The sequence below is a fragment of the Argentina anserina genome, chromosome 1 (genome assembly GCF_933775445.1).
Source record: "Argentina anserina chromosome 1, drPotAnse1.1, whole genome shotgun sequence".
NCBI classification, from domain to species: Eukaryota; Viridiplantae; Streptophyta; class Magnoliopsida; order Rosales; family Rosaceae; genus Argentina; species Argentina anserina.
The window spans coordinates 17291310-17306667 of record NC_065872.1 but is presented as its reverse complement, the minus strand read 5'-3'; the positions used below and the strand labels follow the sequence as shown (position 1 = coordinate 17306667).

Genomic DNA, 15358 nt, shown 5'->3' with positions numbered 1-15358 from the left:
ATGATTTACTTTGTAGATCTCTGGAGTATTAAAAAATAAATGAAATTTACTGTAGTCTTGAAACTCCGGAGTAAAACTGAAGCCAGGATTGAATATCATGTGCTCTAACTTGGGTGACATTATGAAACTTCTACATAGATTGTGTATAAATCATGAATTTGCCTTCATGTTAAATAATGGAACTTTTTAGTCCATGAAAACTACTCTGCTTCCGCCATTGCTCCGGAGTCCGGAGTTCGGAGAAGTAGACATTAGACAATCCCATATTTGCAGACAAAAAAGATACGTTGTTTTTTCTTGAAGGAACAAGACTGGTGAAATATATAAAACTTCAGCTCTTGTTTCTTTTTTTATTTTTATTGTTTTTATTCAGGGAACAAGGTTCGAGTCTTATTATACAACATACAACATCCTTAAAGAATCATTGTAAAAGAATGTTCTATAGCTGTGGAATTAATATACAAAAGTATCCTACCTCACCTGAGATAACTTACCCCGGAAGTCTACCTCCGATTTTATGCTCAATCTATGAATTCATTCTATTATGGAAATTTATTCCATCTTTAAAATGGATAAATTATAAATTTATAAATGACGGATAATTTCTATAAGCCCCCTCTCCCATGATCCCATCAAGCCAATCCACTGGAAACAGTTTCACTACCTTCATCGCCAAATTGATGATGCTCATATACTTCAAGTAACAGTTCCCTGCACGGGACAACTGCCCCAAGTTTGATGCAAGCCAGAAAGGCACCTGCAAGCTTCCGATGAAGACTGTAAGCCTCGTCTGGCGGTGGTGTTAGCCTGTGCTGTAGCATGGTTGCCCCAAGGTTTGAAATACTTTGGGTGATATTAGACGCCCGGAAGTCATAACCACCTGGCTTTGCAAACGGTAATCCCACAACAAAACCGGCTTGGACATGGGCCTCTAACATTACTTCTGATTCCGATCCTGCCAGGAACCCAAGTCTCTTGGACATTTCAAGGACTGTATCTCTATCACTATTGGCACAAGCAACAACCTGATCAAATATGCATCAGAACGTCCTCAGCTAAATAGAGCTCAATAAATAGGAATTAAAGTCAAAACAACTATTATTGAACCACATAAAACCGGCAAGCCTCAATCCAACATCTATGACTCTTTTATAAGTCAAGGTGAAAAAGTTGCTTCAAGATGTATGATATTTCCATGAGCAGGTTTCAAATGACATTAGCCCTCTCATAATTGGTGGAGAAGAGAGGACTGCATTATGTGGCTCGGCTGAAATTATCATACTGTATGTAGTAAACTTTAACACCGTAAGGGGATAAAAGCATTAAAAAGCTATCTACATTTCATGCAAAAAGATCTCACCATTCTGAGATAGTCATCAACAAAGTTCTTGGGATAATCCCTGGCTGCTCCAAAGTCTATCAGATTGATTGTATTAGTAGGCTTGTCATATAAGAAATTACTCCAATTAGGATCAGTCTGCATTGCATCAAGTGCAGTAAAAGAAAGAAATGGTGAGAGCGTGAAACAAGGGGGGAACACACAACTTTATTTCTACAGGAAAAAGTAAACATGGCACAAAACACAGTACAACTCACGAATGACACCAAAAATAACACCCCTGAGATGCTAAACAAACTATAAAGAATTTTATATACATCAACTCCACTAAATTATCAGTTCTGTAACTTGGGCCTGCCTCTTTATGGTGACTATGCAGGGAATTCTAAGTAACTTACATTTGTGTACATCTGTAGTTTAAGTTTAAAACTAATGTGTGATGCAAAAGTGATACTTTTTGAGAAATATCCCCATTGAAAACTGAACAATAAGACTGGTGACCTATATGTGTCAATGAGGCAGGCCTTTTCAGTCCAAAGAAAGATCTCAGCACTAAGAATAACAGAAGCCAAACCTCCATCCTGTAGTTCTCAAAACCATGGGGAAGGCTACCATTCATTTTCAATATACCAAACAGGCACAGAAACTTCATAGCTTTCCCAGGTGCCAAAGCCTACGTATTTATTTATCTCTCTCGAACTTCTCTGCAATTACAGAAAACTGAATCCTCTTCTTCTTTACTCTAATTTTTGCTCATTAATTAAAACTTTGCCATCTACAGGTCTATGATAATCAAAGAAAATCCTCATCTTGTGTTGTCCTGCATCAATTTTATAGAAAAAAACTAATTCAAGTGAACTCGAACAAAACCAAGAATGAAATAAGCACCTTCATTCTATCGAGAAGGATGAAAGTGATAACTTCATTCTTCATTGGTCCAGCTCCTAACTTGGCCAAAACGAAATCATTAGATCAAAGGAAAGGGAAGGTGGGTGTTTCTCATGACTATAAAAGGTTTTAGATGGTTTAAGTAACTTGAGAAAAATAAACTGATTTCTGGTTGCTGTATTGATGAGTATTTAGAGATACAGAAAAGTACCCACTCTGAAGGATGTTTACACGGACATATGAGACACAAAACCATTCACCTTTCAACAGTGCTTTAATTTTTTAAGATTACTTTGCTTTACTAAAAATTATATATAGCAGGATACAAAAGAACACCCATCCTCATATGCTCATCAGGATTTAATCTATTCTTTAACAAACTCCAGAATGGAAATTAAGAAAGTGGAATGATCATGAAAATATAAGTATATAACTTCATTAACCACCATTTACTTTTAAAGAGCAAGTTTCTTTTCTAATGAGAATATAGTTGTGGCACCAATTGTGATACCTCTTGCAGATTAATCTATCTAGAGGCATTGCTACTAGTAGTTATACTTCACCTTAAGAGCGCAAGCTAGTCGAAAGGTTGACTGAAGAATAAAGTGCATACTTAAAAAAGAAACTTATGATGTACAAAGCGACCAATTGATATAATTTAAACATGTAAGTGAGTGTGTGTGTGTGTGCGCGCGCTTATGTGTAGACAGCAAAAAACATGCCTGCATGAAGCGGAAAACAAATAGCTCCCTTAAAGTGAGTTCTAGCAACTTTCTTCCAACATAGTTACGTGTTTCCTGGTCCAGTAACGCCACTTTATCAATAGGTATTCCTGTAGCAAGTGGCAACAAAAAAAATGGAAATCATGAGTTCACTCCATTGGTCCACAACTAACTTTATTTGTATGCATCAGAATAAATCTTTGTAACAACTGCTCTAATTAGATAACATCATATATTAACCAATTATCAACACAAATGACATTTTACTTGCCAGAAATAAGCTCAGTAGTTAAAACTCTTTTGCTCGATAGTTCATCCACAACCAATGGAACATAAAATCCCTGTGCATCAGAGAGCAAATCCCGAAACCGGTTTTGACTTTCTGCCTCCAATTCATAGTTGCATTCACGAGATAATTCTTCTTTGGCCACCTGTAAAAGATGAAGCAAATATGCAGCTCAAATAAACTGTAAGTCAATTTATCACATATCTGTACACTCCATTTGTAACCATTCATAATCTGATTTCCATTGTAAACTTCCAATGTAGAAAAGTTCCATACTAGATTGGGACTAACCGGCAAAAAAAAAGGGTTATATACATTCAAAGCAAGGTTCTAAAAAGCGCTAGGCGGTATGCAGGCGGACAGCCACCTCCTAGCGCCTAGACGGTTAGGCGGCCTCCTAGGCGGCGCTTAGGCGGTTTCGAATTATTAAATATTTATTTATTTTTATACATATATTTAAACTATTTTAATGATTAAAATATTTAATAATGTTTAATATTAATTTTAAAAATACTTAAAATAGTCTAAATTCACATAACTTAAATAGAAAGTCCATAAAAAATATTTGAAGAAAAGATAAATAATGAAACAAATGTAATAATATTAAATCTCAATTTCTTTCTCTCCAAATTGTTTCCTAACTTATTCAGTATCGGACTCAAACTTAATATTCATATTTCTTTCCTCTTCTTTTGTTGATGAGATGATGAGATTCAATTTTCAGAAAATAGACAGAGTCTGAGCTGCAACATCTTTTAGTTTTTTTTTTAATGTCAAGTGATGGTTGACCGCCTATGACTAAATATGCCTGATTAGACCGCCTATGACTGAATAGGGCCGCCTAGACCGCCTAGGACTGAATAGGGCTGCCTAGGACCGCCTAGGCGGCTGCTTAATTCACAAAACGCCACAGATGACCGCCGAGACAAAAAGCGTGGCGGTGGGTGACCTCCTAGCGCCTAGACGCCGCCTAGGCGGTCTAGGCGGCCGCTTTTTAGAACACTGATTCAAAGTAAGGGGTAAAGTAAGTTAGGCACCAATTTAAGGGATGTCCCTATTAAAGAATGTAAGTGATATGGGTGCAACATCAACATTTTGATCACACAATGATATCCTTTATGGAAGCCTAAGAATAAACCCAGCTTACCACAAGTCTTTCAAAAAAGCGTTATTTGGTTATGAAGAGACAATGTACTCAAATTTCAGGAAGATGCCTTAGTATCATAAGAGTCCTCTACTTATGTGTTATAATAACCCTAAGTGTCCTTTTGGGATCAAAGTTTAGAGCTGAGATGATCCTTGTAAAAGAATCCCTACCCTGATACTGTATATCAAAATTACATATGCAAAAGCCCTTGATGGCATATCTCTATATATCTCTCCCAATTATCCTCTATAATTTATTTATTTGAAATAACAGTAACCATAACATTTCTTCTTCTATGGTCTACGGTTCTGCTTTCCCAACAAGTTCTATCATCTACAGCTCATCAGAAACATAAGCAACACTATCTTGTCTTGTCTTACATCAGGCATAGTCTACACGCTCAATGCATCTAGCTTCCAAAGACCATTTAATGATTCAAACCGATATAATGACCAGATAAGTATGCGAATGCATAACTAATTGACAAACAAAATTACCTTCATAGCTCTTTCAAGGTAAAGTCCTTTCGGTATCAGATTAGTATAATCTAGAAGAAGCTTAACGTTCTCAAGGTCACTGCTAATGCTGTCTGCTACACCAGGGTACTGAATTTTGATGGCAACATCCATGCCATCCTTTGTGACAGCTCGGTGCACCTGCGGTTGTTCTATAATTAGAATGGTACATTCTGAGATAGAAAAATCCATGGATAAATGCAGTAAGTCCGTGATAGATAATGTAGTCATGCACAACAATGCCATAAAAATTAAGCACCTTTTGTCTATCATTTATAAGTTAAATTCCTAATCAAACACAAAACTGACTGCACTAGGAGTCTAAGGTAATAATAAATTTCGCATCATGCACTGTCTAGTCCACCTCACCTGGCCTATACTCGCAGAAGCCAAAGGTTCATAATCGAAACTCGTTAACTTGGATGACCAACCAGGTCCCAACTCGGCGTCCAAGACCTGATTGAGCTGGGACCTTGGCATCACATCTGCACCTTGCCGAACAATATCGAGAGCCGCCAATATCTACAGAGCAAACGAAACAAATTAAACACATTTACAAACTAAACCAACACATTTAACCAACTAAGACAATACGAAATCGGATACAGACAGGAGCAGGCACAAGCGACTCGTCTTGAATGCTCAACATCTGCCCCAACTTGAGAGCAGCCCCTCGCATTCTACAGAGCGCAAGAGCCAAACGTTCTGCATTCTGTGGAGACAGAAATGGAGACACAGCAGACTGGCTCGGCGGCGTGCCGTAAATGAGCCTCTTGGTGGACTCCTGGAGTGTTCCCCAGGCTAGCCCAGCTCCCAAACCAGCAAACCTATCAATCAATCAATCAATCGGAGCACAATGTCAATATGATCATCAAGAATTGAGGATCGAAATCGAACACACTCACCCCAGCGCTCTGGAGAAAGGAGTCGACGGAACTCGTCTCTCCCTCGGCTTCCGCCTCTGCAACGGCGGCGGCGGCGGCGGCTGAGATTGAGGTTGTGGTTCTTGTGATGGCGGCTGTTCTAAATGTTGCTGCGCAGTGGAATCAGCAGCCCCGACCTCCGCCTCCGCCGTGGACGCGGCATTGTTCGCCGGCGGGGGAGGGGGTTCGTCGTGGGTGAAGTAGACGACGGAGTCGGGTTTGAGATTAGCGGAATCGGGTTTGTTAGGGTTAATGGCGGGTTGGGAAGAGTGGAGGGTGCCCTTGGTGAGGCCGGAGAGGTCGGTGGCGGAAACGACGGCGTATTTGAGAAGGGCTGGGAAGTCGGCGTTCTTGGCGCTTTGGAGAGTTGGAGATCGATTGGCGAATTCGTTGGCGATTAGGGATAAGCCCTTGGCCAATCTCCCTATGTCCTTCGACTTCCTCCCACTCACTACCATTTCTCTCTGTTTTTCTCTTACGATTATTTGTGTTCAAAAAGCTCTCTCTTCTTTCAAACTCGTATAATAATATCTCTCCTCTCTACCAATGGACAAAGTTCAATTGCTATTTGGTAAATTTTAAATGGTACCTACGTTCCTTTGAATTAAATTCCTTCCCAAAAATTAGCATTTCACCTAAGGACCAAGTTTGTGTCAAGCTTGGTTCCCATAAGTTGAATGAGAACCCCATAAGTTGCACCCCGGATTTTGGGGTGTGACAAAAAAAATACCAAAAGATGGCGTGGACATCTCCATAAGACATAATCAAATATGCAAACTCAATCATCTTTTTGTACCATAAAGTAGAGAAGGAGCATAGTCTAGGAAGCAATTAGTTGTATAATAAGAATGAGTTTTAGACTCAAGACGCGAGGATACTAATAAATTTTGAAACTAAACATGAAGAATATTTATTTATTTATGCAAATATTAAAACTAAACATGAAGCTATAATCAGTAGTAAAAAAAGAAGAAATAATTAATAAATGGGTGTCAAAAATTATATAAATACATAGTTCCTTTAAAATATTAATTTTTAATAATTAAAATTACATCGTATATCATATATGATAATATTGTTTTTTAGTTTTACCACGGTCTGTTACCGGCGTTGGCATGTACGGGTATTTTGGTCATTTGCACCTATGTGAAGAAAATATGTTCATCTTAGATTTTTTACATTGGACTATCCCATCACCACGTGATTAAACATACAGATGCCGGTGATGAAAACAAAACTCTACATTGACACAATGACACCTATTACATGAATCAAAATCTGCCTCCCTCTACGGTGCGCCACACCTAGTAAATCTGACTATGAAGTTATGTACGTTATCGGGTTTAAGAGGTATGGTTAACCTGAAAAAACTTGCAACTCGCCCTGTTTACACAACCCGGAATGTAAATTCAGAACTAGTTTTTCACATCATAGATTCTATGAGTGGACACGGATTATTACGGTTCGGTTTTGAACAAAATCCATAATCCAACTCAAATTTTAAATTTGGTTCGGTTCGATTCGATTTTTCCATTTCAGAAACTATGACCCACAACCCGATCAAACCTACAAGGTTCGGTTCTTTTGTTTGAGAGATGAGAGAGGCCGTAAGATTAATTAGGCATATTAGGTTTATGTTGAATTTAGTTTTACATTTTTTTAAAATAATAAAAGTAAAAATATACCAAAATGATGACATTCACTGTTGACTTCGGGTTATTTAGATCGGCTCAGTTTCATTTGGTTTATAAGAGACTAAACCCAAAACTCAACCCAAATATAATCAGTTCTGTTCGGTTTTTTTATTTTCGGTTTGGTTTTTTTTTTATTTGCATGTATAATATATATATATATATATAGTCCTTATCGAGAGTGAACATTAATTCTGAAATTACATAGTGAAGTTCCAATTTTGACATACTTTTCGATCAAATATTTTCATCACAAATGATTCAATATTTAAGTTTGCTATTAAAGATCATATCTACAAAATTTCATTCAATTCGGTTATCGTTAATGTATTGAAATTAGATTAAATCAATGAACAAATTAAAACTATTCAACGTGAACCGTTCGTGTAAATCTCTATTTTAAAAACTCAAATCATTGTTAAATTGGATGAAACTCTGTAGAGATGATCTTGAATAGCATACCTAAATATTGAATCACTTGTGATGAAAAAATTTGACCGAAAAGTGTGCTAAAATTAGAACTTCACTCTGTAATTTCATAGTGAAAGTTCACTTTGAATATGGACTATATATATAGATCGAGCTGTTCCTAGCTCCTAAATCAACCGCGTCCGAAGTGACCGACCTTAGCTACTAAGTACATGCTATACCACTATTTTGCTAATTGGTTGCAAACTTGATAGTCCGTGACTAATTTCATGCGTAATTCAAGAGGCAAAAGAATATGTCTTGCATGTTGCAGGTAACACAAATCGAGAAATTATTATATATATACCCGTCACATATTTCACGTGGTGTATTCTTTTAATGTTATTGGTCCATTTTTTATTGTGATTGTTTCTAATTGATTCTTATACGTAAATAGACTTTTGTCATTTTCACCACGTGCATGTTAATTATATTATGACGTAATATAATTGGCTGGCCATGTGATGTGGCGGATAAATAGAATAATTACCCCACAAATCAAATATGAATTCTTTTAACGGAATATAGTGCTACTAATTCCTCTCCACAAACCCACTTACACTATTGTAGTCATAAGATGATCGATAATATCCTATTGATTCCAATATTCCTGACCAATATGAACTACTACTACCATATATACATGCATATATCTGCTTGCCGAACTTTTCTTCAATTCACCAATCAAAAGAAAAAAACGTATATATATAATATATGTATCAAATGGCATTGAACACCATTGTGGTTCATGACCTATCTTTTTCACCATTTTATATTTTACATATTTTCATCTTTTTTTTTCTTCTCTTCATGCTTTCTTGGTGCGTACCTTGAGTTCTTGACACAACAAGATGAAACAAAAGTGACCAAGAAAGGAATCAAGGAATTGCTTCGTCAAAATCCACTCCGGAGTTTGAGTGAGTTCCAATGCTAGATAGAGTATAAGAACTCCGGAGTTAGAATTAATGAAGCCAAATTGGGGTGACTACCCTGAGGCCCGAGCTGCTCGATTGTATTTATGGAATGTGTATGGTATAACTTTTCTTTAAAGTTTGTTATATATATATAGTCCCTATCCAGAGTGAAACTTCACTCTAGAATTTCAGAGTGAAGTTCCAATTTTGGCACACTTTTCAGTCAAATTTTTTCACCATAAGCGATTCAATATTTAGGTATGCTATTCAAGATCATCTCTACAAAGTTTCATCCAATTTGACAATGGTTTGAGTTTTCAAAATTGATATTTACACGAACGGTTCATGTTGAACAGTTTTAATTCATTGATTGATTTAATCTAATTTCAATACCTTAACGATGTCCGAATTAGATGAAATTTTGTAGAGATGATCTTGAATAGCATACCTAAATATTGAATCGCTTATGGTGAAAAAATTTGACCGAAAAGTGTGCCAAAATTGGAACTTCACTCTGCAATTTCAGAATGAAGCTTCACTCTGAATAGGGACTATATATATATATATATATATATATAAGTACGTATTATGAAAGTACGCAGCCCGAGCATCCGAAGACTAATCTTATCTACTTCAAGCTATTAATGGTCTATTTGCTCCAATCCGGACAGCCTAATTCAAACAATCTCCTTCCCCAGTAATAAGAAAATGCATTTGAATTCTTTCAGAAAGCAACAAGACTAGTGAAATATACATACAGAATTGAACTTCGTCTTTGTTTGTGGTTGCGATTTTTGTTAGAAGATCAGTGATATATTGATATATTCTATATATAATATAATAAACTAAATTATAAAATAATTATAAAACATCAATAGAACATGAAATTCTAATGACGAAAAACATGAAAGAAATTCAATATAAATTCAACTAAAATACTAAAGATTAATGATTGAAGAACTAGTTGAGACGTGTGTAATAACACACTGTCCTTAAGACGTTTACGCCTCCTCTACCCTTGCAAAGATGTTTGACGCTTGTCTCCCAGAATATAAGTTACAGTCAATGAATCAATTAAATTTTGGTTTAAAATAGTTTATCCAAACGATTTTTCCAACATTGTGGTTGAGGTTGTTGTATCAAATCTTGTTGACAACTCGAATCAAGCACCCCGACCTCCACCCTGGAAGCAGGCACAAAATAACTAAGGGAGCAAGGGCTAAGGTTTTCTGCAGCCCTCCCAAGTCTGGAACTTAAATTTGCATACACATATTATACATAGTTTGAGCAGCCATTGTTAACTAAACTGTACGTGGTTAGTAGGTTATAATGCTTGCCAAAAAGAAGACCTTCTGGTTATGATATTCAGAATCATATTCTCCTCACGTATCAATTAGTATTAGTTAGCTAGCATATTAATCGTATTGTTGAACAGCTCCGACCAATGACTAAAATATCGGCGAGAACGGATATATCGAGGGTCTAAAAAAAATGAAAATTTCGATGGAAATTTTGGGGAAATATTGATCTTGAAAATTAATTGAGAAATTTAATGGAAATTTAAATAAAACCATGGAAATTTTGAATCAAATTTTGAGAGATGTTTCTTTGATCAATTATCTATCATATTTTATAGACATAAATGCCGATTTGCATCCCAAACTTGGCTGAAATTGTCAATTTACACCCCGAACTTGCATTTGAGTCAATTTACCTCCTAAACTTCGTAAAAATTGCCGATTTACACCCTGAACTTGTATTTGAGTCAATTTACCTCCTAAACTTGGTAAAAATGGCCGATTTGCACCCCATCTGTTAAATTTAACTGTTTCTATCCAATTTTGCGTCACATGTCATACACATGAGGGGTAATGTTGTCATTTTCTATTTATATTTTTCTTAAAAACAAATAAAAATATTCTTTAAAATGAGGATTATTTTGTTAATCCAATTATTTATTTACATCTTTTTTCTACCTACTTAACCATACTTTGAATTATATATTCAATATACCCACCCATTCAAATATAGTGTGTTGTGTATAAATATATTTTTATATGTACACATTGTTGGATGATGAACAAAATGAGAATAATAACGACATAATAGAACAGAACGTAACCGTTTATTGATTGATAATGAGACCAATATATATGCATTACATAACCACAATCAGTAGGATTCGGAGTCCTAATCTATTACAGAGATGCAAATTTATCTCTAACAATAAACCTAATAACAATGGTAGAATAGTAATTCTCTTGGAACAAACATTTATTTTTAATTTTCAATGTATTTATTTATTTATATTTTTTCTAATATCTTTTAACATACCATATCACATAAAATAATAAATATATAAATCAATAACATGTTTCTAAAAAACAAACATTGTAGCAAGTGTTCCTCTTAAGTAATTTTATTAATTTATTTCATTATTCAATATGAATAAATATATAATGACAATATTACCCCTTAAATGCATGACATGTGACTTAACATTGGATTGAATACATTAAATTTGACGGATGAGATGCAAATCGGTAATTTTTACCAAGTTTAGGAGGTAAATTGACTCAAATGTAAGTTCAGGATGTAAATCGGCAATTTTTACTAAGTTTAGGAGGTAAATTGACTCAAATGTAAGTTCGGGGTGCAAATTAACAATTTCAACCAAGTTTGGGGTGCAAATCGGCATTTATGCCTATTTTATAATAATTTTTTTTGTACAACTATTAGTCTATAATAAGTTGTAATACTTTGAGGTGAAACAATCGTCGATAATTTTTTTAAAATGACTTAAAAAATTTAGCATCTAATTGACTTGAAAAAGAATATATTATATAATGTATTGCTAAATTTCCCCCATAAGTTCATCAATAATCTATATGATAGTAGGTAAGTGGTAAAAAAGAATTCAAGAAGAACAAAGAAAAAGAGTAGTGGTGCAACAATTTTTTACCTATTTATAGTGCAGAAAAGTTAAGAATTTTTTTAAATTAGCTAACAATTGACTTGTAGTGAATAATTAAACTATTAAAAGAAGAAAAAAAAAGTAATATAATTAGTTGGAATTAGTAAATCATTTTTATAAACTAAGACTAGTAATTAAGGAAAATACATATATTATAAAAATACATAATATAACAATAAATGGGCTTGGTTGAGATGGCCAAGGAACACCATGTGTAAGGGGCTGATCAGAGGTTCGAATCCCCTATTCAACGTGTTTAAATTTAAGGTGGTGGTGGCGACACGTGGCGATGTGAAGTTTGGGATATCTCGCAATAGCTTCGAATATTCGAAACTATCCCGATATCGGGAAATTCCGAAAATAACGGACGAAAGTGAGTTGGTGTGTGAAAGAAATATCCTTATGTGAGAAAAACATGTTCTTGGCTCCAACATGTTGATATATGTTAATGCCTTAATGCTTAATTATAGAGTTCCTTAAACCTACGATCGTTGTCGACTTGCTTAGTATTTTTATTTTTGTATTTTTTGACAAAAAGATGCCTAGATGCTTAGTTATCTCGATAATATTATAAGTTTTCCTTTCGGCTGCATAATATAGAATTTAGCCCACCTTCAATTTGAATCCTGGTTCCGACGTCCCTGCATCGAATCGAAGCGACATTGTATATGCGCGGTTGTGCTTAAGGCTGCGCCAGTAGAGATTCGTCGTAATACAAACGGAGGAAAAGCCAAACAACTGGTTCATCCCCTATTGGAAAGGTTAATTTGGTATCTTAAGTTAAAACTAATGCATCATTTGAAAAGATAGATTTTTTGCTGGCAATGTTAGGTCAACGGGACCTCGATAACCCTAATAATTTTTTTTTTGAAACGGATAACCCTAATAAATTAGAGACATTACATGAGTACGTACTGAGTTCTTGGCTTTTTATTGCACTGGTTCTTGGGACCAGCTAACCTTAATCAAAACTCCTTTTCCTAGTTCGTATTATGGATTACCTTAATCCTTGTATTATATATTAGTAATACATATTACTAGTTAATGAAGATGATTAGTGCCAACTGGCATGCATGCATGGAGTGATTGAAGTTTGATATAACTAAAAAATCATGAGCGGTTTGTCACTACTCTTTTGTATTTTTGTCTGATTTGTCTCATCATCCGAGGCCGAATCATAGGAAAGCATCTGAGTAATCTATAGCGGGAATAAGGTATCAAGGGCTTTATTTAGAAATAAATATAGACATATATCACGACGTTACTATTAAAAAAATCGTCTATTCGATCGGTTTGAGTACGTACCCATATACAGTTCAGCTCTATATATCAATCTCCGGTAAACATATCGAAGTATCAAAGAAAAAGCTATAGCTACCAATCCGAATATTGATGGATTCTCTCACGTCTCTATTCAATCCGATGGTGCCTACGATATTGTTTGCAATAGTCATCCTTTATATTTGCCATATAAAAGGAAGGAGGAGAGCTGCAGAGGGTAAATTAGTACCTGAAGCAGAGGGTGCATGGCCTTTAATCGGTCATCTTCACCTGTTCGTAGGAACGCCGCCTCCTCACAGAGCATTGGGAGTCATGGCTAAAAAGTACGGACCCCTTTTCACTATAAAGCTCGGGGTGCATCCAACTCTGGTGGTGAGTAGCAGCCAAGTAGCTAAGGAGGTCTTCACGATCAATGACATGGCCGCATCCTCACGCCCAAAGTTGACAGCGGTGGAAATCATGGGCTACAACAACGCCATGTTTGGGTTTGAATCCGCCGGGCCATATTGGCGGGAAGTTCGTAAGATTGCGATCTTGCAGTTGCTCTCCAACCGCCGGCTCCAAATTCTTGGACACATTCGAGTAAGCGAAGTAGACACCTTCTTGAAGCAATTGTACACAACTTGGAATACCAGTGTAATGAATGAGGGCAACTCGGAAGGTGACCACGAAGTGATGGTGGAGTTGAAACAAATGTTGGGGGACTTGAGTCTAAATGTGATTCTTAGAATGATTTCCGGGAAGCGATATTCTTTTGGGACCAATGAGGATGAGAAGAAAGAAGCGGATCGGATCCATATGGCCGTGAGGAAGTTCATTTACTTTGTAGGGCTGTTTACAGTGGGTGATTCGATTCCTTATATTCGGTGGTTGGATCTGGGTGGACATGAGAAGGAGATGAAGAAAATTGCAAAAGAAATGGACGCCATCCTTGGGGGCTGGCTAGAAGAGCATAAGAGAAGGAGAGCACTCAGAAAACAAGGAGATGATGATGATATACAAGTGCCCGGTGACTTCATGGATGCATTGATTCTTGCCCTGGAAGGTGCAGACCTTAGTGATTATGATGCTGATACTGTTAACAAAGCCACATGTTTGGTAAGAACATACCCTAGACTAAAACATACATGATCTACTCTCTCTCTCTCTCTTTCTCTCTCTCTCTCTCTCTCACACACACACACACACACACACACACACACATATAATGACATATTCAATCGTGTCTATCTTTGCAGAATTTGATTGCAGCAGGTAGTGATTCAATGTATGTTACGTTAACTTGGGCAATATCGCTACTGTTGAACAATCGCCATGTGTTGGAAAAAGCTCAAGAAGAACTGGACACAGAAGTAGGTAGAGAAAAAACAGTGACGGAGTCAGATATAAGCAAGTTGTTCTATCTCCAAGCCATCGTGAAGGAGACGTTGCGTTTATACCCTGCAGCACCATTAGCAGCACCACATGAGTTCAATGAAGACTGCACCATAGCTGGCTACAAGGTTCCCAAAGGTACACGGTTGATCACAAATATTTGGAAGGTTCAGACTGACCCTCAAACATGGCCTGAGCCATTACAGTTCAAACCGGAGAGATTTCTGACTACCCACAAGGATGTCGATGTTAGGGGTCAAAATTTTGAGTTGATTCCATTCGGAAGTGGTAGAAGATCTTGCCCCGCTGTATCATTTAGCCTTCAAATGGTACAATCTACCTTGGCTAGTTTCCTACAAGCATTCCAAATCTCGTCTCCCTCAAACGCCCTGATTGATATGTCTGAGAGCTTTGGAGCCACAAACGTCAAGGCAACTCCACTTGAAGTTCTCATCAAACCTCGCTTGTCTTCTGAATTTTACTAATAAAAGAATCTACTATGTTTGTTATTTCAGTTCATATATGTTGTATGGTGGTAATTAAGTTTTTTGTTCCCTGCATGTGAAATTGTGAATTTTAATTTTTTTGGAGTCCAAATGTGAAATTAATTGTGCATGGTTAGCAAGAGTGCAAGACATCTTGCATCAATTTCTAGCTAACTTAAATTTATAATTAATGTTAAAAATAGCACTAATTAACTACTTAACGTTGATTCCAAAAGTTTGACCACTTTGATGTACGTATTGCAGGCTGGGGATAATATATATGGAACTATGGAAGGTAGGATAATGGCATGGTTCACTTAAGTATCTGTTGGTGCAGAAAAATTTAGGAGT

At 36.3% G+C, this 15358-nt stretch overlaps 2 protein-coding genes across 2 annotated transcripts; one reads left to right on the top strand and one right to left on the bottom strand.

Moving 5' to 3' along the window:
* Positions 1–320: 320 nt before the first annotated feature.
* LOC126782317 (protein ABC transporter 1, mitochondrial) lies at positions 321–6347 on the bottom strand. The gene is made up of 8 exons (XM_050507568.1): positions 5803–6347; positions 5508–5724; positions 5267–5419; positions 4880–5038; positions 3221–3380; positions 2950–3059; positions 1361–1477; positions 321–1025 (listed from the first exon to the last, which is right to left on the bottom strand). The coding sequence occupies exons 1-8, from the start codon at positions 6276–6278 to the stop codon at positions 633–635; spliced, it is 1785 nt and encodes a 594-aa protein (XP_050363525.1). The 5' UTR covers positions 6279–6347; the 3' UTR covers positions 321–632.
* A 6942-nt stretch (positions 6348–13289) lies between these two features.
* Positions 13290–15007, top strand: LOC126803019 (cytochrome P450 CYP82D47-like). The gene is made up of 2 exons (XM_050530759.1): positions 13290–14246; positions 14387–15007. The coding sequence occupies exons 1-2, from the start codon at positions 13290–13292 to the stop codon at positions 15005–15007; spliced, it is 1578 nt and encodes a 525-aa protein (XP_050386716.1).
* Positions 15008–15358: the final 351 nt, after the last annotated feature.

Excerpts from the sequence above, each read along its gene's own strand:
- LOC126803019 (XM_050530759.1), top strand. The coding sequence starts at position 13,290 with ATGGTGCCTACGATATTGTTTGCAATAGTCATCCTTTATATTTGCCAT. Across the intron at positions 14,247-14,386 it reads TTAACAAAGCCACATGTTTG|AATTTGATTGCAGCAGGTAG; the intron begins GTAAGAACATAC and ends CTATCTTTGCAG.
- LOC126782317 (XM_050507568.1), bottom strand. The coding sequence starts at position 6,278 with ATGGTAGTGAGTGGGAGGAAGTCGAAGGACATAGGGAGATTGGCCAAG. Across the intron at positions 3,060-3,220 it reads AACTACTGAGCTTATTTCTG|GAATACCTATTGATAAAGTG; the intron begins GCAAGTAAAATG and ends CACTTGCTACAG. Across the intron at positions 1,478-2,949 it reads TTGTTTTCCGCTTCATGCAG|ACTGATCCTAATTGGAGTAA; the intron begins GCATGTTTTTTG and ends GATGCAATGCAG.